General features: G+C 37.1%; 1 protein-coding gene across 1 annotated transcript in view; it reads right to left on the bottom strand.

The window, feature by feature from the left end:
- Positions 1–23,973, bottom strand: part of LOC128979641 (lysine-specific demethylase 4C-like) — a 244,084-nt gene that overhangs the window by 5,576 nt on the left and 214,535 nt on the right. Inside the window, exons 14-16 of the mRNA XM_054397969.1 lie at positions 23,121–23,306; positions 17,400–17,570; positions 287–406 (exon numbers count right to left, since the gene is read on the bottom strand). Of these exons, the coding sequence (XP_054253944.1) occupies positions 287–406; positions 17,400–17,570; positions 23,121–23,306 (477 nt within the window). The remainder of the gene's footprint in view (positions 1–286; positions 407–17,399; positions 17,571–23,120; positions 23,307–23,973) is intronic.

Here is a 23,973-nt window from a genome sequence, read left to right as displayed (position 1 = left end):
TAACAAATGTTATTTTCAGTCTTAATGTTCCGTATGTTCACCTGAGTTCTTATAAAATAAGCCATTTTCTTGATTTTATAAGAATAGGGGAAACCTCTACTTCCAAAGAATGCACAGCACTTGTTAATGGCTTAGTTTATTTATTAGCAGTTACATTAATAGTCCACACTTCAGCCTTCTGCAGCTTTGAAGGTGCAGCAGGCCACTCCAATACTAGCATCAAATAAGCAATTTGCAATAAAGACATCCAAAAAACAAGCACATGGTAATAAATGCTGACACTCACCTGATACATGTTGGTTGTATTTGTTCCCAGATACTTTGCACCATACAGTTTTCCATCAGGCCATTTCACTTGGACAACTTCTCCCTCTGCAGGTGGACCCAGCCTTAGGCAATCTCTGCTCTATTTACAAAGGACAGATTCTTAAATCAGTGAGTGAGACACTACCCTGAAATTACCAGGAAGCACTTTTTTGGTAATTGAAGGAGAATTATTACCAGTGTGTTTCAAGTTTTATAATCCTGCTAATGGACTAACAGAATATACTGTTAGCCTTTATGAAAATGAAATCCTAACCAAAGAAACACTATCTTTACAGTTGCTGCATTGGCAAGGCAACATATGCACATAGATAGCTATCCGCTATAGATAGCTTGCATACCAGATAGCTATCAGCAACAGTGATACATTTCCCCCTAAATTAATTTCTGTCACACATGGAAAACAAAGATCGCTAAAGTGCAATTGTGCATGTGCAAGACTTTCTGTTTTACATATTCAAGAAACTCATGTTTTGTTAACCACAGCACATTTTTGCTAGATGCTAACTTTGCTGACTGAAACATACCCTGGTGGATCAAACTATGAATAGTGAGAACGCCAATGAGTTCCCTGCTTAGCTGCTGGAGAAACACTGAAAAGAATCCAAATTCTTACAAAGAAGAATTTTTTTTTAATTGTTTTTCAGGAGATACGAAGAGTTTTTTCCTGTTTTGACCAAATTTTGTGCCTGACTTGTTGAGCATGTCAAAGCAGCACATTTTAATTTGGTTGCGACATATCCTTTCTATGATTTTTTTCAGCCCATATGGCTCACTCAGTATGACCCAAATTACTCATTTTCCGGAGCACACCAACCACAAACCCAGAACAACAGCTGTCCATGCGCGAAAACACGCAAAGGTCCAGAAAATGATCCTGTCAGGTCTGTGCTCATCAGTTCTTTGGAAGCCATGTCTGGAAATACTTACCTCACTAAAGGCACCTATACTTTCTACCAACTACATTGCAAAACTTGTCATGTAGATTTGCACTAATTTAGTGATAGTGTCCTAAGTGTTAGTAGACCTACTCAGTGACTTTGTTACCTGAGCTCACCGCTAGGAGGTCTTGACTGGAAAGATAAAAGATAAAGCCAAGGACTCAGGTACAGGCTCTCACAGGACCTGGTATTATCTCTAGTTGATGCAATAAAAGTCTCAGGTTTACGTAGAATATTAAAATGTTGTAATTTTGGGTTCAATAGTTCACTTCCAGCAGAGGCCAATGATCATTGTGTCAAAGAACTCAAAATGTGGAAGCAAAAATGCACCATAGTGTCATTTACTGGAACATTACTGTGCTATGGTATCATGCTAACCAAATCCAAACTTTATAAACTGGTCTTAATGTATCTTAATCCATTCATTTGTTCAACATGTGACAAAAGAAGTTAAAAGCCGGATTTTCACTGAAACACACTTTCCTGCATGACAACACTGTCTCTCACACACTGTGCCAAGGGACAACTGTAAAATATGCTTTGTGTCTTTGCCTCGCAAAGGTTACTGTGAAAGACAGAAAAACACACCCTTTCAAATTCACCATGAATTTGGGAAAGTAGGTAGCAATACTGTATTTTCCTTCCTGGTACTTACAGGAGGGGCAAGGTGAAAGCGAAAAGGATGGATACTGCCTACTTTTAAATAATTAACTTCTCAGGGGACAGAGATTGCTAAATACTATCATAGCTAAGACTATAAATTAAATGAGACTGTGTTTTTAATGTTCTCTCCTCAATGATGACTGTCAAGACAGTTATCATCATTATCATGCTTCTTCCTCTATTTATTACTAAGAGCAAACATGAGCCTTGGCTAAGTGTCTTGAACCTAACTTTTAAAATTCATCATGGAAGATAGCAAATTTCCTGAAAATAAACAATCTATCAACAATGTCAAGCCAAACATTAATTTTCCAAGAACAAAAGCCCAGCATGAATTGCTCTCTTTGCATCTTGAACAAGAAAAAAAAAATCTCACAGCTTCTCTAGGATAGCTAATGGAATTGCTCATATGGAAAATTAGAGTTCTCCTGGAAATAACTAGACAAATAACAGCCCCATTCTTCATGTATCACCACAATGTTTTATTCTATGGAATAACGTTTGGGAAACTTGTACTAAACAGTTTTTGCTGATTTCCAAAAGAGTTTCCTGCCTTTTATTTTCATATTACATAGACGTTTTAGAGATTCTCTTTTTACTGCAAAAACTCACCAATGAGTCCACAAGACCCTATTTCTTAGGCGAACAAGGTTGCGAAAATGTAACCTCACTTTTCTCAGTCATGTAATTAAAAGTCAGACATCAATATATGGCAAACCTTCAACATTCCCGTACACCAGGATAAGTAACATATAGTATAGGTTCAACCCACTTTCAGCTCATGAAGCACATGAATTTTCCGTATATATATATATTTTACACAGTATATTTTCTTCTTCACACAAATGGACAAAGATGGACCAGCAGTACTCAAAAGCCTGTTCACTTAAGTATCCAGTTTCACATTCCGGATAGAGCCTCAGCCCTGACCATGGTCAGATACAGAAAGTTGCTCAGTGACATGTCCAGTTGGGTTTGTGCATCTCAAAGGATGGACACTTCATCACCTTCTAAGCAACTAGTCCAGCAGTTGACAATTCTCACAGTGAAAAAGTCTCAAGTGAAATAAAAATCCAGGTTAACAAGTTACTTGTATTTCAGTTGGAACTCAAGTCTGTACCACCAAGAAGTGTGTGGCTCCATCTTCAATTTCCTATCAGGTATTTATATGCTTGTATAAAATTCCCATGTCTACTGTTCAGTCCCAGCTCTGTCAGCCTCCCCTAATATGACAGATGCTCCAGTCCCTTTGGCACTTTTCACTGTATTTGCTCCTCTGTGCCCATGGCCTTTTTGTACAGACAAGCCCATAACTGGACACTGTACTCCAGTGCTAGATTTACAGACATTCCAAAATGTTTTTCATGAGCAAAAGCCTGTAAATAACAATAATTCTAAAAAATCTCTTACTCATTATAGGTGGTGTTTTCTGAGTTTAGAAGCATTCATTTGGGGGTTCATTATATGCACTGAACTAAAATAGTAAGTTATCCATTTGTAATAGATGCTGGAAAAATATGTTGAAATACTGAGTTTGTCTGCTATGCTGTCACTAAGGAATTCTTGCACTACTGATAAAATAGACATTTTTGCAATTTTTGTCTTCTGAGAGTAAGCAACACTTTGTATTATTAAGACTGGGCAGAGCATTTGCAAACAGCAAGTCCAATTGGAGCAGCACGGTGGGGATGGGTACAGATTGGGAACTGATGTGAAGCCAGCCACACTAAGGAAAAAAAAAGTCCACATCTGAAACATGTCCTTGAATACAAGAACTGTGAAATGCTGCAAAGGTTCACATAAATTTAAAACAGTTCCTGACATTTGATGTGAATAGTTCAATTTTTAAAAAGCTTAAAAAATATGTTCAAGTGTTTTTCTAAGTCAAGGCTAAAAAGTACAGATACTCTGGTCTGTGATGAATTTATGAACTATTGAACTCACAATTTTTTGTCTGGTAATTATGTTATGAATTCAGCTATTTCAAATTCAACAATTATTTTCAAAGTGACAATAAGAGCCTTTGACTTCTAAGGTAGAGCCACACTGAAAACAAATATCTTTAGTGAATTCAGCGGAAACAGAAACCTCTGCTGTACAGCCCCTAAAGTCAGCAAAGCTAAAGTGGCTCATATATTCAGGAACTGGCTTAAAGAAGCCTGTAAGTTAAATTGCTAGTAGAAAGGATACTACAATCTTTCATTACAAGATTGAAGTAGAAATGGCTGACATTATTCCGTGACTATAAATATCAGCTTATCTTGACTTACAGTCTCTGGCCTGATAGATAGATAGATAGATAGATAGATAGATAGATAGATAGATAGATAGATAGATAGATAGATAGATAGGAAAATATTGGCATGTCCAAAGTAGAATATGTGAGTATGTAACAGAAAACAAAGTTTACAGTTTGAGAGATTTTTTTTTCCAAATGAGGAAGGCAGCATCTAAACAAAGAATACCTAGAAACTGCACTATTTAACAACAATTTGAAAAAAAAATCAGGTTCAATAGATGACAAGAAAAAAGCTGTCACAAACATTTCTGATGTTCTGAACACACAAAATGCCCACCACTTTGTTACTCCTGAATCCAGAAGCTGAAGTTTTTCATTACCTTGTACAATATTCTTTCTTTCAACAGTCATCTTACACTCAATGTTTGGTCTTTTGGGACCTTAAACAGAATCATATCTTTCCACATCTAATTCAGTCTTTGCTGAATGTGAAACATGATTGGCGAAGAAGAGATGAATTAACTCCTTCAAGTAATGGTCATACATGTTAATATTGCATTTAACCCCATAGAAGTAAAGTTCATTGTAATCTCAAGAAGTTGTTTGAAAAAGAGAAAATGAGGCCCACATGGTATCTTTTAGAGGAGATACAAACCTAAGAGTAGTCAAATATTTAAAACTGTTGCTAGAAAACAATTATATTTAAATAGAAAAATGCCATTACTTGTCTATTCAAATCAGAGGGTAACTCCATCACAGCTCCTGTTAATTGTTTGGATGATGTGATCCTACCCTGATTCAAGGGAAGACTTGTGATGATGTGTTACGGTGCGAGAGCTGGAATTCCCCTCCCACACTGACAATAACCAGGCTAGCTCAGTCTGGAAGCAAATGAAACTGCATTTACAGGCAAAACTACAATCTATGATGAAATGCAATGAATATGTACAAATATACACTATTCACAACATTTACAAATATGTACAATCAACAGAAAAACATAACAGAGCCCCTTGGCCCCCCTCGAAGGGCTTTGCTGTTTTCCCAAGGGGCCTCCCCCGTACCCATTCACAGAGCAGGCAAAGAGGGAAGAAAGCCAAGAAGTCAAGAAGTTTGTTAAACTTAGCTTGTCAAGGTCAGTATCTGAGTATGTGTGTTACATCCAGCCAGAAGAAAAATGCCCAGCAGACAGACTGAGACTGCCTGACTGCCCGCACTTTGTTCTGGGTACTGACTCTTAAGCATTTCTCTCTCTCCAACGGAAATGTTTCGAATAATCATTGTTTTGCTTTCTTACACCCAATTGTGATTTATTTACATTCTTTCACTTTTCTGCTCAAACTTTGTGAGGAAAAATTAAAGATATAGTCTTAAAACCATCATATGATGAAGGCCCCTACTCAATCCTGCAGCTGACAGTTGATGACCAGTATGTCATATTAAAAGAAGCTTTTGCCTCTCACTCATACTTTTTTTTTTTTCATGAGCATACTGTAGAACTTCTGTTACGACAAAGAAAATGAATCAGATCAGAATATTTTCTGTGAAAGATCACTAAACACAGTTCTAACATTTGTGCTTCTATAGTGGGCTTAATAAGGAAGAACAGCATGAAACACTGCAAGGAAAAGGACATTTGCAATCTGTAAGTAATTGTCTGAAGATCCTCCTCTAAACCTGATGAATATTACTGAAGACCAGTTATCCCTGAATATAGGCTTAAAGCATTCAACCTCCTCTGTATTGTATTCATATATATGAATACAATACAGAGGAGGTTGAGATTTCTTTTTTCATGCATAAAAAAAAAAATAAAGTCAAGAACCTGGAAAGATATTGAAGAAAAATCAATCAATGGTATACAGGGGGAATATTATTTGCCAGCAGTTCACCCCTCATATTTACTTGTATTCATTACTTACTCATCTGAATAAGTGTAAATTTTCCTCTTGTAGCCTTAGTGTTTTATGAACCTGACATTCACATTCATAAACTGGCACAATTTAAAGTAATTTATTAGACCTGCAAAGTATAATCTTCCTTTTCTGAACCACTTTGTTCTTCTGGAAATTGGTTAAATAATTTTCAGATCTACCTCACATGTAGCATTCTTTTACCCATTTCCTATGAAGATGTCCACAAAATTCACAAGATGGAGCATCAAACTGTAATCAAGCATTAATGCAGGCAGCAAGTGTAATTAAGCTGCTGCCTCTTTCCTGGGGAAAGTATCAGTTCTAATGGAGCTGCCCCTATCCCATAAACAATTTCAGAAACTGTTCTATTTTCCTCACCACTAATAGAACTGTTTATCTGGAAGACATAGTGTGGAGCTCTGCTACTTTTCATATCATTATGGTTTAGACTGTACTCAAAATAAAATACTTTGATTGCTTGTTTTCAAATTACAGCATTTTTCTCAATGCCACTTATCAAAAATTTCTGCATCTCCTTGACACTCCTGGATTATACTTGCTGATTTGTTTCATTTCCAAAATGAAACATAAAATTCTTTAGCTGAATGTATTTTTCATTCTTTGAAGGTACTCATTATTTCTGTATCTTACAACATCAAAACTGTCTAGCAAGATGTTTTCCAATCAACCAGCATCAGTCTTGCAGGATGACTACATGAGAATCCACTTCGTTGTGCATCTATGGCTTTCTGGGTTGGACAGTTCTTGTGAATCCCAATACGCTGTTGCAATCCAACTTGCCAAGAGAGAATGTCAAGAGGCAGAGGTAAGCAGCAGCCTGGTTTCAGTCCTAAAATGTGCCTGGTGATAGAGATCCTTTTGGTATCTTTCTATCCCTTACACACAGGGTCGAGGGCACAATGTTGTAATCTTCCTCCTGGCAGTCTGAAAACTCATAATCCAGCCCTGAGGTTTCAAAGATAAAAAGATAGCTAAAGATGAACTAGAGCTAAATTAGACTTTGTAACTGCAATGGACCTGCAAATCTACGTATTTTTTTTACTATCACTCACCTTGTCTTTGTAAACATATTGTTAAAAATCAAACTATGAAATAGAAGCTGTCCATTTTCTGTCTCCCCCCATATTGCTTAAATTGCTTAATGAACAGCTCAGACCTTAGTATTAGACTAACCAAAATTTACACTGAACAAGACATATTGACTCATTTGGGGTTTTATCCCATAAATTCATTGGTTTCTGAAAAATAATTCACAATTCATGCATCATCTTCAAAAGTGAGTAATAAACACCTCTATCCTCTTATTTTGGAGAAACTGAAATTCACAGCAAATCCAACTAATAGCACATTCATTTCAATTTATAGCAAGCATTAATCAGAAAATTGATAGTTATGTCTCACAATATAGAAAAAATACAGCAACTACATATGATTTTAACTGATGAGGCTTCAAGTGGATTTCTAGTCCCCAGATTCACAACATGAAAAGACAAGAAAACTCCAGGCCAAATTATTGGGGTTTTGTACAACAATAGTTCCCTTGCTGACTCTAGCTGAACAGCAGCAGATGTTTCTAAAATGTCTCCTTAAATGAGGATGTGCGCCAAATTTAATGTCATATTTCATTGCTGCTAGGGTACCTACCACAAGATAGTGCCCTCTCTGCTGACAGAAACCAGCTGAAGATGGCTTGGAAGGGAAGGACTGCAGAGGTAAGCATGGGGTGACCACACTGTCAGAAAGTTAGCTCTTGCTGTACAGAGCCAGGAGAGAAAAAGGCTCCTGTGGCATAGCAAGAAAAGTATCTCTCAGTCCTGAGGCCTCAGTCCTGAGGCCAGAGCTTCAATGCCCCCAAGACCATTCTGCAAAGGCACTTATTGCAAGTTTTCTCCTCTAGCTACATGACTTGATCTAGCATTAATTTCTAACGTGAGTGCTAGCAATTAAACTTCCACAGTTGTGCTTGTTTCATAAGAAGCACTGCTAAAGTGATCATAACTAACACCTCTGACATAGGGAAGCTTGTCATACTGACAAATAACATACCACAGCTGCAAACAGTGAATGTATCTACTAACACCATTCAGGTGGAAATGGAGAAACAAATTGTGGAAACTCTCTGAAACAACTACTGATCTCAACAGACTGTCAAAGTGGTTTTCTTTGGGGAGCTGATAATATACGGTAGTTAATGCAGATTTTTAGAAAGACAAAATTAGGTTTCATATGTTCCAAGACAACTTGAATGGAAAGGAGAGTGGTAGCTAATTTGCCACAGTCAGAATTTTATCTAAACAGGAACAGCAATTTACACAGTGTATTAGCATTTGAAAGAGCAGACCTGATTCCCAGGAGTGCAATTCTGGGTTTGAATTGATATAAATTCAGTAAAATCATCAGATTAACAGAATAGTTACAGTAATTCGACAAATTTAGCTTTGGATCATGGAATGCTTAGTATAAAAATACTCTGAATTTATGAATAATATGTTGTCCTTAAAATGCTAATAAATCTTCTCTTACAAAATGAATATATGCTTTCACCAAAAGGAAAATGGAAGACAAATGGGATCATGTACTCCTGAATACATCTATGTATTTCTATTAATTTCTATCCAGTATAGAAAGTTACTATTTCAACCATTATACTGCCTTTCAAGAAAGTAATGTCATGGTAGGGCCATGACATGGCCCAGTACAAACCCAGACAGGCCTTAAGACATCTAGACAGGATCCCTTTCTCTCTCCTCCTTCCTGCAGAAAAACAGGGCAACGTGGGAAAAGGAACAAAGGGGACAGGATTCCTGCCTGTCTGGTAAACAAGATGTTTATCTGGGGTGAGAGCACATAAGCTGACCACTGCTCCCTCAGATACAAGGTCCTTGCTTCTGCTTTTATGGTTACAGCCTGGCAGAACACCTTTCCATTGGGCAGCTATACGTTAGCTTCAGTGCCCCATTGGAGCAATCGATCTCTGGCAATTTGTATATATACAAGTGACTTGGAAGTCACCCTTGCCTTGCCTTGCCTTGCCTTGCTCAAAACTCACTTCAAGCCTCCTTGGATCCATCTCGTCAAAGCTGCCTCGAATAACCCTGCCCTGGCTTGAGTGCCTGGTCCAGAGCCTGGGATAAAGCCACAAGCCATACACATGTAAGCCGGAGAAGCCACAAGCCTAGAAGCCGGATCCGCGTAGCCAGCTTCCCCTTGCCACCAGAATCGTGCCGTGCTTCAATTTATCCAGAAACCAAGCAAGTGCCCGTCGCGAGAACCGTCATTAACTGCTCGCTGTCTGCTGAAGCCAGATCAGCCTGGGACCACGCAGTAAACCTTTCTTGCTGGCAATCCGCCATGCCTGTGCTGGACAAGAGCGCTCCAAAGCTAACACAGCAGCAGCAGCAGCATCCCTGTGTGGGTAAAACTAGCTGTGAGTAATTAATCCATTGCCCTTTGGGTTTAAAGGTTCTTATCGAGCCTCCCCCCACTTGTAATTGAGCGCTACCTGCTCTCAGGGACTTTCTCTTTCTAAGTTGTTGCCTCCTAATTTGCATAGAATAGTTTGTATTTTGCCCTAAGACTGCATATTCTCATTGTAAATACATATTCCAAACGTACAATGATCCTTTTTAATAAGTTGTGGCATATTTCATTAATAAAGGGTTACTATTTTTATTAATACCTGTTTGCCATATCATTTATTATTGTTGTGAGGGTAATTAATTAATAATAATCCCCCCCTCGACCACAACAAGTACTAGTAACATAAACATAAGCATAATGCTAACCGACATATGCAGAATGCAACACAGAAGGCCACAACTGAAATCCACTCTGCACAATGTGGTTTAGAACGTCCAGGGTAGTACAGCACAGAGGACTCTGAGCAAGCTTTAATTTGGAGTAAAGTCTGGGACAAAAACTCAGTGTTATAAGGAGGGAGATGAAGATGTCAAGGACATCTTCAGGATGTCCTAAGGATGTCTGATTCACTGTGTCCGACTGAAGTACAAGGCTCCTTTAATGCAGCACTGAACCTTTGCTTATGCTTACATGAGAATTTAGATGAGACTGAATCCTGCAGTACTACCTTGTATCATGCTCATCTATATATTGGTGAAGGCCTAGAGGCTTAAAGTTCCCAGTAAATCAATTGCAGTCAGAAGAGTACAAAGAGCAGCTCACATTCTGCTCCCATCCCTGCCTGAGGACATAACACATATAAGAAAAATGCTCCTGCTATTTATTCTCCCATCCCTCACAGCAAATCTGTAAATAATCTACTTCTGAAACACACAACAAACAGTGTAAATTACCACCACTAGAAATCCTAAAATACCTGTGTTCCCTCACAAAAAAGGAGGGAGAGCAAATAATGCTCCGCCTCCATTCCCAGCAATGCCAGTAGATCAGTAGATCCCAGAGGATCTACAGTGATTCCAGGAATTTCACTGTGCATGCTCATCGCAGCTGTACTCACTGTGTTCCTGGACAGGGATGCACACTCATTTTGCAGCCACTAGAACATATTTCTCTCACCTACTTCACTGCAAAGTCAGCCATCTTATTATAAACTGCAAAGTCATGGATTATCTTCCATTTTGTTTCTCTTGCTGAGCTGTGGGAGGATTACCTTCAATTCATCTAAAATCATTATTGATAAGGATCCATAAAGCATTCCATTATGAACTGGAAAAAACATTATACACAGAAAACTGTGTAAAGATAATATTTATATTTGAAGCTTTAATTTGCCTTTAAGCTACCCTATTTTTTATGCTTAGTTATTAAGTTGCATGTCTTTCTACCGTAACAAGAAGCAAAGAAAAAAGCAAGAGCCACAGAAAAATCATTTCTCCAAAAAGGAGTAAAGTGAAAGTAAGATACTTAAATCAGTGCAGATATAATACTGTACAAGTTTCAGATTAAAATCAGACTACTGCATATTTTGAAGCTTTGCAGCTTCAAGAGTTAAAAATGATGAATAAAATCCTCCAGTTGGAAGCTTTAGAATATAAGTCTTTGATTTTGAAAAAGTTTGATTTCAATCAAAGTTTTAATCAAATAATTTTTTTAAAGCAACAGAGCTTTAAAAACAGGAGTTCACTTGTACTAGTATTCAGAAGATACAATGAATGATTTGCATGTGCAAAGCGTAGCATTCTGTGTTTCAGTGCCTGCAAATCCAGTGCAAAAGTTCACAGTTAGAAAAATCTGCTAAAATAATGTTCTCAGCTAATTCTTCAAAACACATTATACATATTTCACATAACAGGAATGCAAAATTTGACACACTTTTCACACCTTTATCTAACCAGAAAAAGAAATCCAAGTTTTCTCCTCAGACATGTTATCATACAGCTCTCAAACTTGCTTTCCTGAATTTTTCAGATTTCTCTGTCAGTGATGACACCATACAAATTGATGAGTCATAAGTTCAACTACACGCCAGTTAATTTTATAACAATGCAAACTAAATTCTGCCAGCCCAGCATGAGAAGCACATTAGTCACCTCAGAGACTCAACGTTGCCTCAGTTAAGAAATCAAAAACCAAAAAGGCTGCTAAATCTTTAATTCATTAGGTCTCTTTTCCCATATCACACATACAGTTCTAAGGACGTTTTAACTAAATTTGTATCAAGTACAATTTATCTTTGTGTTACCTTCAGAAATGCATTGTTTGCTTTTCTATTTCACATTCTCAAAAATCACTGGCGGTGGTGATATTGAGGTGCATCCAAAGTATCTATAGATTGCCCAGAAAGAGTGCAAATTTAATAGTTCAAATTTCCTCAGCCTTTCTTCACAGATTTACATACCAGTAGACTAAAACTGAACAATAAGCTATTACTACCTGTCAGAAGTCAGATATAAGGAAGCAGGTAAGGACCACTATTTCAAGTTTTGATTTGAACAGGTAGACAAGCAGAAAACAGTTGTCAGAAGAGATAAAGACAGAAAGGTGCATAGAAGAGAAACCACTGGAAAGAAACTCTGAAAACTAGTCAGGGGATTATATATTTATAATGCCAGACAAGGCTGGTGGAGGGAAAGTTACATATGTCTGGTTTCTAGGACAGATTATAAAAGTAAAAATTAAAAAGCAAACAAAACCCACCAAAACAAATAAAAACAACAAACAAACAGCAAGACCCACCAAACCCCCACAAAGCACTCTTCAGAAATTAGTAGGGCTAGAATCCAATGTTCTAGCTTTTTATATCCAGGTGGACATTAATGGACTGTCAAGACTTATACGCTAGCTCAGTATTTCCAAATATCCACTGTTCAAGAAGCACGTCTTTTCAAAAGCAGCAGCAAAATAGTAAAATATATAGAAAGTGAGAAGCTGATTAGGTGTCCACATGACATCTCCAGATGTTTATTGCACCAGCTGAAGTCAGTAGTCATGGGTAAAGTCATTAGGAAGAAGTTCTTGCAAACAAGTAAGACTTAGTTTTGAAGCTACATCCTTAGCACTGTCATGGGCCCCAACAATTTAGCTACCTTATGTATTCAGTCTGACTCCTTTGCCTGCAATTTACCCCAACTAGTTCACCTCATCTTCACCAATTTCTAAGATTATAAATATCTATGTAGGCTCAAATCCTTGCCAGATATCCACGTGAGGAAGGATCATTGAGAATCTCAGCAAGACCACAATCATCAAGATAGTATAACTGGCAAGCCTACGGACACAGTATGTGTATATATTAGACTGTGAGTCATGACATGTTGAAGTTTTCATTTCATAATCTTTTAGGATTTCACGTGAGCATTTGTGGGCTGGGACAGAGGCAGAGGATTGCAAATGTGGTCTCTGGCTCTTGGGGTTTTTTTTCAGTAGCTTCTCAAATTATATTGCTATCATACTAGCAGATTTTTCCTCAAATACTGGCAATAAAAGTGTGCTTCATTTTATTACAAAGGAAGCTGAGGATAGTAATTTTGGACTTTGTGAAATTTAGGTGCACATTTTAAGAATTTGTACCTTCATGACAATTTCGGTGAAGTTCTTTGGCTCTCAAGAGTTCTCCACAGCCCTGTTCCTCTTTCCCTTGACTGGGTGAATTTAAAATACGGAGTTTAATCTACTCCACTCTCTTCAAACATGGAAAGCTCTCTTCAGTTCACTACTGTGCATAAATGTCAGCAGAATTTTGTTAAGGATTCCAAAAATCACTGTTAGTATGTTAAAAAATCCACCCTTGAACTCTTTTCATGTAGGGTGGCATCCACTTCAAAAAAACAGTGGTAGGTAGTTGAAAAAAAAGATCAAGCAACATACTGGACAAACAGATATTTGTGTATCACACATACACAAATAATTTCTTGTTCCTGCTCTTGATAACTGCAGTTTGAATGTCTTAACCTGAATTAGTGTTCAAGACTATGCTTCTTGGATTTTATCGGGACCTCAGAAAATACTGTTATGTGGATCTGCTAAAACAAACTCACCAACTCCTGAAGACAGCACCCAGGTGTCTTCCTCAACCCTTACAATGCTTCTGCTTGTAAGGAACAATTACAGCAGTATTCCATAAGGTACCACTTAGGATGGTATTCAACTTACAGATTTAATAAGTAAAGTCCATTGTTGGTTGTGGGCACAACAATCCACAGATCATGTTTACCTTCTTAGTGAAGAACCCCTGAATTTATACATTTAATAGTAAATTCAAGAACAGTACAGGTATGTCATGGCAGCAAGAGTAAGTACTCTTTGTTTTTGTTCACTTGGTTTGATTGATTACCACAAGGAGAAACCACAACAGAAAGAATTCTGTGTAAAATGGTCACTGAAGATACAAGGTACTTACTGGGGCGAGTGGCCTAGAAGGATGCCTACTATTTCAGGAAAGCTATACTGTAATCAGGCCTGCCCATAAACTCAAAATATAACTTGACTCTTTCTTTATTTTATTTTTCCCTCTCTTCTCTACAATCATACTTTGGTGGGGTCTTTCTGCCTCCAAGTATACTGACTACAAGCCATCCCTGTTTAGCTGGGATTTTAATAAGGTAGAAACAACTTTGTGCTTAGCAATAATTTTAGGAGATAGATATAGATAGATAGATAGATAGATAGATAGATAGATAGATAGATAGATAGATAGATAGATAGATAGATAGATAGACAGACAGACAGATAGATAGATAGATAAATAAAAATTATACTTGCTGTTAAGGCATTATTAACAGCTGTAATATGTATAGAAACAAATGAAAAACCTAGGAAAAATACCAGTATTATTCATTCCTAGCTAACCATCAAGATATGTCCAGGAAGTACTAACATTAAACAAAAAAAATAAACAGGAACTGTGGGATACCTTCCCTCAATGAAAAGGCCAACGATGTGAGACATTTCCTGATGCATAGGCTACAGAGTATTAATCTTTCAAGAAGTTGCATGTGGAACAAAGACCTGCTGTCTGTTGGTAGCAGTTACTCAGGAATGCAGCATATGCACTCCTCACTTGCATGCATGCATTGTTAAACTAACCGCTAAAGCTGTTAGCTCACCTCCTCCACAGTACCACACATTATGTCCCTCAGTGCAGTCTCCATGAGTTAACAGAGGAAACTGTCCTGCTGTTTCTTTCAGCAAAAAAACCGTACCCATGTACTTTGCACCCTCTTATACCTGCTGGGTTGCGGGAAAACTGACTGGCTATCACATCAACAATAATTGATGAGTGATTATTCTAAGAAATTCTGACAAGGTAGAAATCAAGTATCATAACCAAGGAATAGCTTGAATTTAAAAAAATCTATATAGCGTGTATGTAGCACCTACGCTTAAAACCCAATCCAGTATATTTAGCAAATGCTAACAAACCAAGAAAAATACATATGAGAACAATATATGCCCCTTTGACAGTTATTGAATGCTTACATACAAACAGAGTTTCAAAAATCTTTGAGACTGAAATGTTCCTACTTCCTATTTTCCTCCTTAAAAATAAATCTCTGTGGCTGAACATTGGAAGTGTGGTCTATTGTGATCTGAGCTGAAACTATGTAGTGGATTCAGCACATACTAGAAAAGCAGAAAGCTCCTGCTATCTTTGTGAGCAAGCTGAAAAGTGAAAACAGATTAGAAAAATAAGTTCTTCAATAGGCAGCAATATTGCTTTCACACCAGATTTGATGAAGAAGTTCTCCCAGCGGCACTAACACCTGATACACACATCGCATGGATTAGCAAGGTTTAGTCCAGGCAGAGGAAAAAACATTATTTTTCTCTTCTCTTTCCAGTAGCTGCTTCAGGTATATTATCTAATGAAAACACAACAAGATTTCTCTAAGTAATGTGAAATTCATTCAATGTTTCCATCAAACAATTATATTTTGTTTATCCACTATCTGAGAAGCATGAAGGCATATCCAGACCTGGTTACACTTATTCCTTGCTTCAGATCAGACTACCCAACTAGGGCAGAAAGCAGTTTTTTCATCTCTGCCTTGCCAGATCCTTGATGCAGGCATACACAAAAGAGGGGTTTCTAGTAATAATACAGACATGTTTGCCTAATGTCTTGATCATCCTAAATCAGAATGTCTTTGATCATTAATGGAGCTTTTCCGAGTGTTATGAATTAAAGGATAAATTTTCAAAGACGTGTAAGAGGGATTTACTGGCTGTCTTCTGCTGACATCAGTGAGAGGCAAACAGCTCAATCCCCATACACTGCTCTGAAATGTACCCTTTCAAATACTGAATTTTCAAAAGGCATCAGACTTTTCAATAACTCAGAAGCTTCTAAGAACACAGTATCATTTCTACTTATGCATATGTCAGCTAATGTTACTTCCAGGAAAATCATACAATCACAGAATCATTTTGGTAAAAAAAAAAACTTTAAGATCATCAAGTCCAACCACTATCTAACTCTACCAAGTCGGGCCTTTTAAAACCCTCTAGGGATGGTGATTTAGCCACCTTCCTGGGGAGTCTATTCAACCATTTGATAACCCTTTCAGTGAAAGAGTTTCATCTAATATCGAGCTTAAACCACCCCTGGTGCAATTTGAGGCCATTTTCTCTTGTCCTATCACTTACTAGTAGGAAGAGAAGACCAACACCCCTCTTGCTACAACATCCCTTCAGGTAAATCTAGAAAGGAATAAGGTCTCCCCTCATATTCATTTTCTCCAGATTAAACAGCCCCAGTTCCCTCAGCCATTCCTCCTAAAACCTATTCTTCAGATGCTTCAACAGCTTTAATGCAGCTTCTGGGCTGCAGAAAACAGAGCAGCTCAGACTTCAACAGGAGAAGAACATGGAATACTCCGAAGAGCTGTGTCCCTTGAGCCACAAAGTATGCATTCTTTTGCACCACTGAGCATGCCAGACCTCCCATCTCCACATACAGAACAAGGCACAGGGCTAAGAGAAAGGTGTTCTTGCAAGAAACAGCACTTTTGTATACCAGTGCTCATTAAAGGTTCTAAATTTTAGATTATTAGCAGAAGATACACCTAAAATACTAGATCAGCACAAAAAAGACTCAGAGGAGTATGAAAGTAAACAAGGATTACAATCATATCATGAGATAGACATAAAGCACCACAACGAAGGTTACCATCCAATGAATTAATTGCAAATCTGTACGGAAACAAAATCCTTCCCCAGTTGTCTGCAAATTTTGTTCATTGTGCACAATGTGGTCTTTAACAATCCTGGTAGTTCATATAAGTGCATTAGGGAAATCAAAACCTCGATTGCTTTTTGGAAATGCAATAAACTACACATTCTTCTCCCTGATGATTTTTATCGTTAATAATGTAATCTCACAAACTAAATATCAGAAGGTGTAAACAGTTGTTAGAAGAGATTCTTGAGAGCTGTTCTTCCCATTACAGCAGGATTTTTCTATTCTGCAAGGAATTTTTGCAAGTTATCTCTGAGAAACAGAAAAGGATATATGGAATTCCCTCTCTCATATCCTTTATTAAATACATATTTCTTATTTAATGAAAAGATTTTTCTAAGATTAGTTTTAATTTATTTCATCTAATAGCAAAGACTAATTAGAACAACCAAGGTTTGGAAGCCCATTACAAAATAATCATTCGCAGCAGCAGAAGTAGCAAACATGAAATGAATATTAAGATATTATCTCCTCAAGGTCAACGTAAGTCATTCAAGAGGTTCCAACTCTCCAATTAAAAATAAATAAATAAAATTAAATAACCCAAACATCCAAAACCAACCAATCAGAAAACCAACCAAACAAACAAAACCTTCAAAAGAATCCAAACCACAAAGAACAGCTGAGAAAATACTTACCACAATGTCTTCAGGAAAAGTATCCAGGCTGAAAGATCCATCATCGAACATGACTTCATAGAAAAGTTGAGATGTCACTGCTATGACTCTGCAACTATAGTATCGTGTATTCCTGTGTTTTGTGATGACTGTCTGCCCAACTGTAAGAGCCTTCTCACATGCCTTGGCTCTCTTGGAAAAAAAGGAACAGTTTAAGGACATAATTCAAAAATACTAGCTTACTCAGCAGAAATTGATCAGTGTCAAAACAGTTCACCACTCAATATAAAAAAAACTTTAAATGCAAAATCATTCCTTCCAGTCATAATTACACACATTGGTTTTACATAAAAAGTTTCTGCATTTTTTTTAGAAAATAAATAGCATCTGAAGAATAATTCAAAGCACGCAGAAACACTCTTGCCTCTGATGCTTTCTAGTGATCTGCACTAGGTTAATAATACACAATTAGCAATATTTGTGAATTATATTTGTAGGGTAATTCATAGAATTTCTTGATATAATGTGTAAGATGTGATGAACACAGACTATGGTCCTGAATTTTTTCAAATTCTGGGATTTTAGAGTACTGGATATTTGCTTAATATTTTGCTGAACAGGGTGCAATAACTCATATTCAGTTCTTATGAGAGCTGTCTACAGCAGTGTATCTGAGTCATGTTTTAACCCATACTGTGCAGAACTTTTGTTTTAAAACTTCAGACAGCAATGACTGCTCTTTAACAATTATTTATGTAGTAAATCAGTTGTTGTTTTCATTTCTCACTTTTCATTCTCCAGAGCTAGTTATGTCAATCAGAAGAGCAGCAGGGTTATTAAACTATGCAAAAATTCTGTATAGTAACTGTTTGATGGACTCTACAAATAAATAAATAAATATTTTAAATGGAAAGCTCAAATTATGCTAGCAGCTGTTACACCTCAGCTAATGCACTGTTATGAACCTTACACTTAGCGACCTTCTTCACCAGGAGAAATAAAACCAAGAGTTTCTCATCCCAGTAAAAGAAGGAAAGCACTTCTTTCTTATGATACTGGCTCTCTATTCATTACCTCACAGAAGTTCATTTGTTTATGCAAAAGTAATTTAGTATGACTTTGGCTATATATGAACAGTGGAAGATACTACTTCAAGGGGCAATTACACTGGTATACACTAGGCATAAAGTATTTTTTTATCAGAAACGTTTATGTAAGGAGCATGGAAATACTTTATTACATAGGCAAGTAATTTCTCAGTTTCCTAGCACTGCTTCTAAAACATTAAAAGGCAGTGGATTCTTCAATCAATACGATAGTCTTTAAAAGTGTCTGAAAATCAGAAAAATGCTACAGCTGTAGAATTTTTATCACTAACAGCAAAGGAAAATAAGGATAGCATCACTTCTTGTTAGATTCCAAGCATAAATAGTAACATCAGTGCTTTTGGGGAATACAAAAAGCCCACTTTAAACTTGGAACACTTCTGAGCTTGCAGAGACTGTAGTATTGTCTCACCTCTTTCCTGGACCAATTTCTGGGATTTAGAATTTTAAAACCTCTTTGCTCCTGCAAACTAAGGGCAAACCAAGTAAAAACATTCTGTATCAGTTCTGGAGACAGCGCTTTAAACCTCTGTGTTTCAGAGCTCTCCCTGACTTATGCATTTGGAGGATTTAGTTGAGATCATCTCAGATATCAAAACTCAATGATGTTTCTAAAACATTTTCAAATTTACTTAGAAATAATATCCTGAGAAGCAATATCCTGAGCATAATACAAATTATTTAGCCATTAACATATGCAACAATATTGTTTCTTCCTCATTTTACCTGTCTGTAGTTAGACTAAGTAACAGAATTAACTACATAAATTACAGTTTACTGGTATTATCACAGCAGTGACAATGTCAGTTAGCACTTTTTATCCAACTTTGAAACATATGTAAACACAAATGTTGATTTACTGACAAATTTTAGACTTCAGTCTATTCCCTTATGGGGGGGGGGGGTGGTGGGGAGGAAGGGGGATCAGAAGCAAATGCAGAGTATTGATTGATTTATTTATAAGAGATAACAGTAAAAAGATGGTATAACATAAACCCAAGGAAAAAAATACCTCTATTTATATTTTTTCAAGCTTGAAGATAGAAGGCAAAACATAATATTTTACAAGGCAATACAGGCTCATTTAATGATAAAATTTTCAGAGAAGAAATGCTATTAGAACAAATACAGAAATCGTAATGCAGCCTACCTCAAGGAAAAGATTATTTTTTAGCATGTTATCTTGGCAGGATTCCTTATTTATTTCTCAGGAAAAAATATTGACAAGCACACTCTGTAATTCATTGCATGTCCCAGAAAACATTTCCTGTCAGAAAATCTTAAGAATTTATTGATGTTAAAATGTCATTTTTGATCAGAAAGGACAGTTGTTATATAAGGGAGTCTATCAGATTAAAGAAAAAGCTGGGGTAGTTACCAGATTATTGAGAAAGCTGTGGTTTAAAAAGCATGATTTTCTTTAACAGTACCTAAAACAAGGATGAATGAAGTTAGTTGTAGAAATATAGAAAACAAAGGAAAAAAGTGAACCTCCGCTTCTGTGTGCCAACTTTAAAAAGAGGGAAAATTACTCTCCATTTTCTGTATGGCAGGACACAAAAATTTTGTTAAATTAAATATATAAACTATATGCACCAGTATAAACTGATGTATATCTAAATATGTACAAACCTTCTCTGACTACGATTTTTAAAGGGGGACCCTCACAATTCTGAGACTTATTTGATACAGAAAAATAACTCTCATTTAATTATTTTAAGCATACTCCACAGAAGTCCAGTTTAGATATAGAAACAATGATGCATGACGTCAGCTCATGATTTTGGAATGAAACGTCCTTCCTAAGGCATGCCTAAGTCTCTCTGAAATATTAGTGGCTGGCAGTAGGTAACAGACAGTGGCAAACAATGACATTGCATTACTCAGGTATCGAACAGAAAAGGATCTAGAGTTTCTATTTGACAGCATCCTTTCATTCCCTGTGTGCTACAGAGGTAGGAATTGGTCAATAACAGCAGAAGATAATTTGAAAATGTTCAAAAAGCATCAACAGTAGGTTTTTGCAACTCCTATTCAGTGGGGGGGGGGGGGGGTTGCCCCTTCTAAAGACAGTTTTTTAAATGCAAGTAAATGGTGCTGTCTAAAGGCTAAATAATGGAAAAGATTTTTCTTTCTTGCTGACAAGACAATCTATTTCATTCCTGTAAAAATCTGTGAAGAACATTAGGGGTTGGAATGGTCCTCAAAAGATCATCCAGTCCAACTCTCCTACCAGAGCAGGATCACCTAGAGCAGACCACACAGGAAGCATACAGCCGGGTTTTGAATATCTCCAGGGAAGGAGACGCCACAACTCCTCTGGGCAGCCCTTTCCAGTGATCTGTCACCTTCACTGTGAAATAAATTTTCTTTATGTTTAAGCAGAACCTCCCATGCTCCAGCCTGCACCCATAATATAACATAATATTTCAGTCTGCATGATTATCCTGCTCTGCTTTTGAGCAAGGAAATTTAAACAACATAAAAAAAATTCATTAGAAGTTAGAAGATACATTACTATGCCTAATGGTGAAGAGCAATGTAGTTTCTGCATGAAAGAATAGCTAACAGCTAAGAAAAGCATAACAAGAAAACCAATGGTGAAAAAATTTCAAAAGGCTTAAAGGTGTGATTAGATTAATTATCTAAAAGACAGATCATAAAACATGCATATATAAACATATGGCAATCTCTTTGTCTCAGGAGAAATTTATTTTACAGGAAAAAAAAGATTCTTGGGCAAAATATCTTCTTTTGCCAAGTTTTAGCCCAACGAAAAACACAAAAGCTTTTTTCTTTTTTCTTTTTTTTTCCCCTCTTCTGCAAATATTTGATTTGAACCATAGTAATTAAGCTACTAACACACCATTTTTTCAAAAAGGTTGGTGCTGAGATTCAGGAAAGAATGTGATAGTCTCATTTCAAGCTGCCTGGAACATCCTGCACACAGTAAATAATGATAATGTGTTCCAAGAAAGGCAAGAAAAGTATCCTAAGTTGCCTGCACAGATGGAGATTTCTTTGGTTTTCAAACCAAGCTTATTTTCTTGAAAAATATTTGACTGAAACCTGGTTTCACATGTTAATTCATTTTGGAAAATAAAAATATTTTAAAGGCTTAACAGTTCTGAAGAACTTTTTAACAGTGACACAAAATTTGTTTCCCTCTGTAAGAATCACCATCCAATTGAACACTCAGGACTGATTACTCTAGTTGGGAGGCATTCCACTTTGCTACATTTGAAAGAAAATCTTACTCTTCAGTAGTCTTGTCATTAATATCAGGGATTCATTGATAATCTCTTGAAAGAAAGACATTTATTATACAGACGTTACCTGGGTTCATTTTTTTCACTTCAAATGTACAAAGGAGATAAAAAGCTCACAACTTGCGAATTTGTATTGGTTTGAGGCCAGACAGATCCTCTCTTGCCCCGAGAGGGACAAAAGGATGACACTCACACAAACAGATTGGAGAGTGATGGGAAGTTTAAATGGGAAAGCAATTGGTGAAACTACAAAACTACAAGCATAGTGCAAGAATATCCCAAAGCATACAGAATCGCTTGCATAACACCCAAAGGCCACCCAACTTTTCCCTTCTCCCCACCTGAGGGTCCACCCAAAACCCCCAGGGCTCTTTCTTTGCGCCCCCACCCCTGCTAGGCTAGTCTCAGGCTGGCCAGGTCTGAGACTGCCTCCCCCTCCCTTCTCCTCCTGGCATTAGGCCTAGACAGACCTAAGAGGCCTTGAGATACTCCCCACCGTTACCCAATAAGAGAGCATCTCCCACAGGAGCAGAGAGGGGAGAGAGAGGAAGAGAATGACTCTGCAGATGGATTTATAGGGTGCAGGATTTATGGGTAGCAATACACCGTTTCCTGTGTCCACCTGATTGGGTTGGACACTCAGGACACTGGAGGTGTAGCTTATGTGGCAGTAACAGGAGGCACCCAGCCTAAACTGACACAGAATTTTTGGCTAATTTATGAAGCTATTTCCTTACAAGACTACAGTAAGTCCTTCTAGTTTGATAGGAAACAAAATACAGTTTCTTAAATGCCCCAGATAAATGGCAAGAGTTCTTTCCTAAATGACATAACACAAATTGATTTGAATAAAAGGCATTAAATTCATTCTTCATGTGTATCATCTAAAATGGAAGGGTCATTCTCAGCACTGGCAAGAAATACAAAGGTACATTAGTAACGTGAATTTTCATGGCATACCAGTGTTACTTTGACAGATGACAGAATACTTGTAATTGGATATTTGCAAGACACTGGCTGCAGAACACAGAAATTATCTATATACCTTATCCTTTATCTCACAATATCTGAGTATTTGCAAGATCCTGTGATCTGGGTATCTGTCATACACTCCAGGTTAACAAAGAACTCAAAAATATGTTCTGGCTGTTAAAGCATTCAGTGATGACTCTAATGTAAAAAAGTGCTAGGCATATAAAGTATCATTTCTCCCTGCTAACTGCATAAGAAAACCCTTCACGATATAAGGAAACGTGCAGGTGGAGCTATTATAACACATAGTGTGAATCCTTTCTTCCATTTTCTCTGGAAATGAAATTTAATCCTGCATTTTGATTTTTTAACAAATAAGGAAACAAATTCCTTACCACATTTTGGTTGATCTTGTGCCTGAAACATGTGATGTAGACAACATATGGCCAGTCATGAGGTTCCATAGACACTCCTGCAGCATGGGCACAGGTAACATGGAAAGAGGCTGGGCAGCATCCGTATGAACACTGTATGCAGGCACCAGAAATTTTCTTAATTCTGTGTCTGCAGAAGATGCATTTCTGTAGAAGCAAAAGAAACACAATATTTGCCATACTACCATAACTCCACTGACTCCACTGAAAAGTATCTGAAGGGCTGAAAAGTTAGTTGTATTTCACTGATTAAATTTTATAATTTGCAATATGCATGGTAAAAAATGAGCATTTATGAATTACAAGGTGACTCAGTGACATGCTAATTAATAGACAGCATGTTTACTTTTCTTACAATAATGTGAGGATGATCTCTTCTGCTATTATAGTAAAAATGCATATAGAGGTAGCTACCCAAAAGTTTAATTTTTAATTCTATACACTCTAAAAATTAACCCACCTCTCCTAAGACAGCTAAACTGAAAAATCTACACATATTTCTGCAAAACACAACAGCAAGACTCAAAAATAAAGAGAAGAAGCCCATAGAAGTTCAAGTCTAGACAGAACTTCCACATATACTTTCACTTAACCGTCTATTTCAAAGCTGGACTAAATACATACTTAGACAGCCTTTGGTAGCTGGCTAATCTAACATGCTCATGACACCCTTTCTACAACATCCTCAGATAGCCTGTGTTGCAATGCACAAATCTCAAAGCTCTCTGTATCTCAAGCCTTTGCATAATTCCACAGCTGAAGGCTGTTCCAAGGCTGCTTATATTTTTTCCAAGTCTGGTTTTCATTATTATGC

This window comes from Indicator indicator, chromosome Z, assembly GCF_027791375.1.
Source record: "Indicator indicator isolate 239-I01 chromosome Z, UM_Iind_1.1, whole genome shotgun sequence".
NCBI lineage: Eukaryota > Metazoa > Chordata > Aves > Piciformes > Indicatoridae > Indicator > Indicator indicator.
This window is presented reverse-complemented; position numbering and strand designations above follow the sequence as displayed.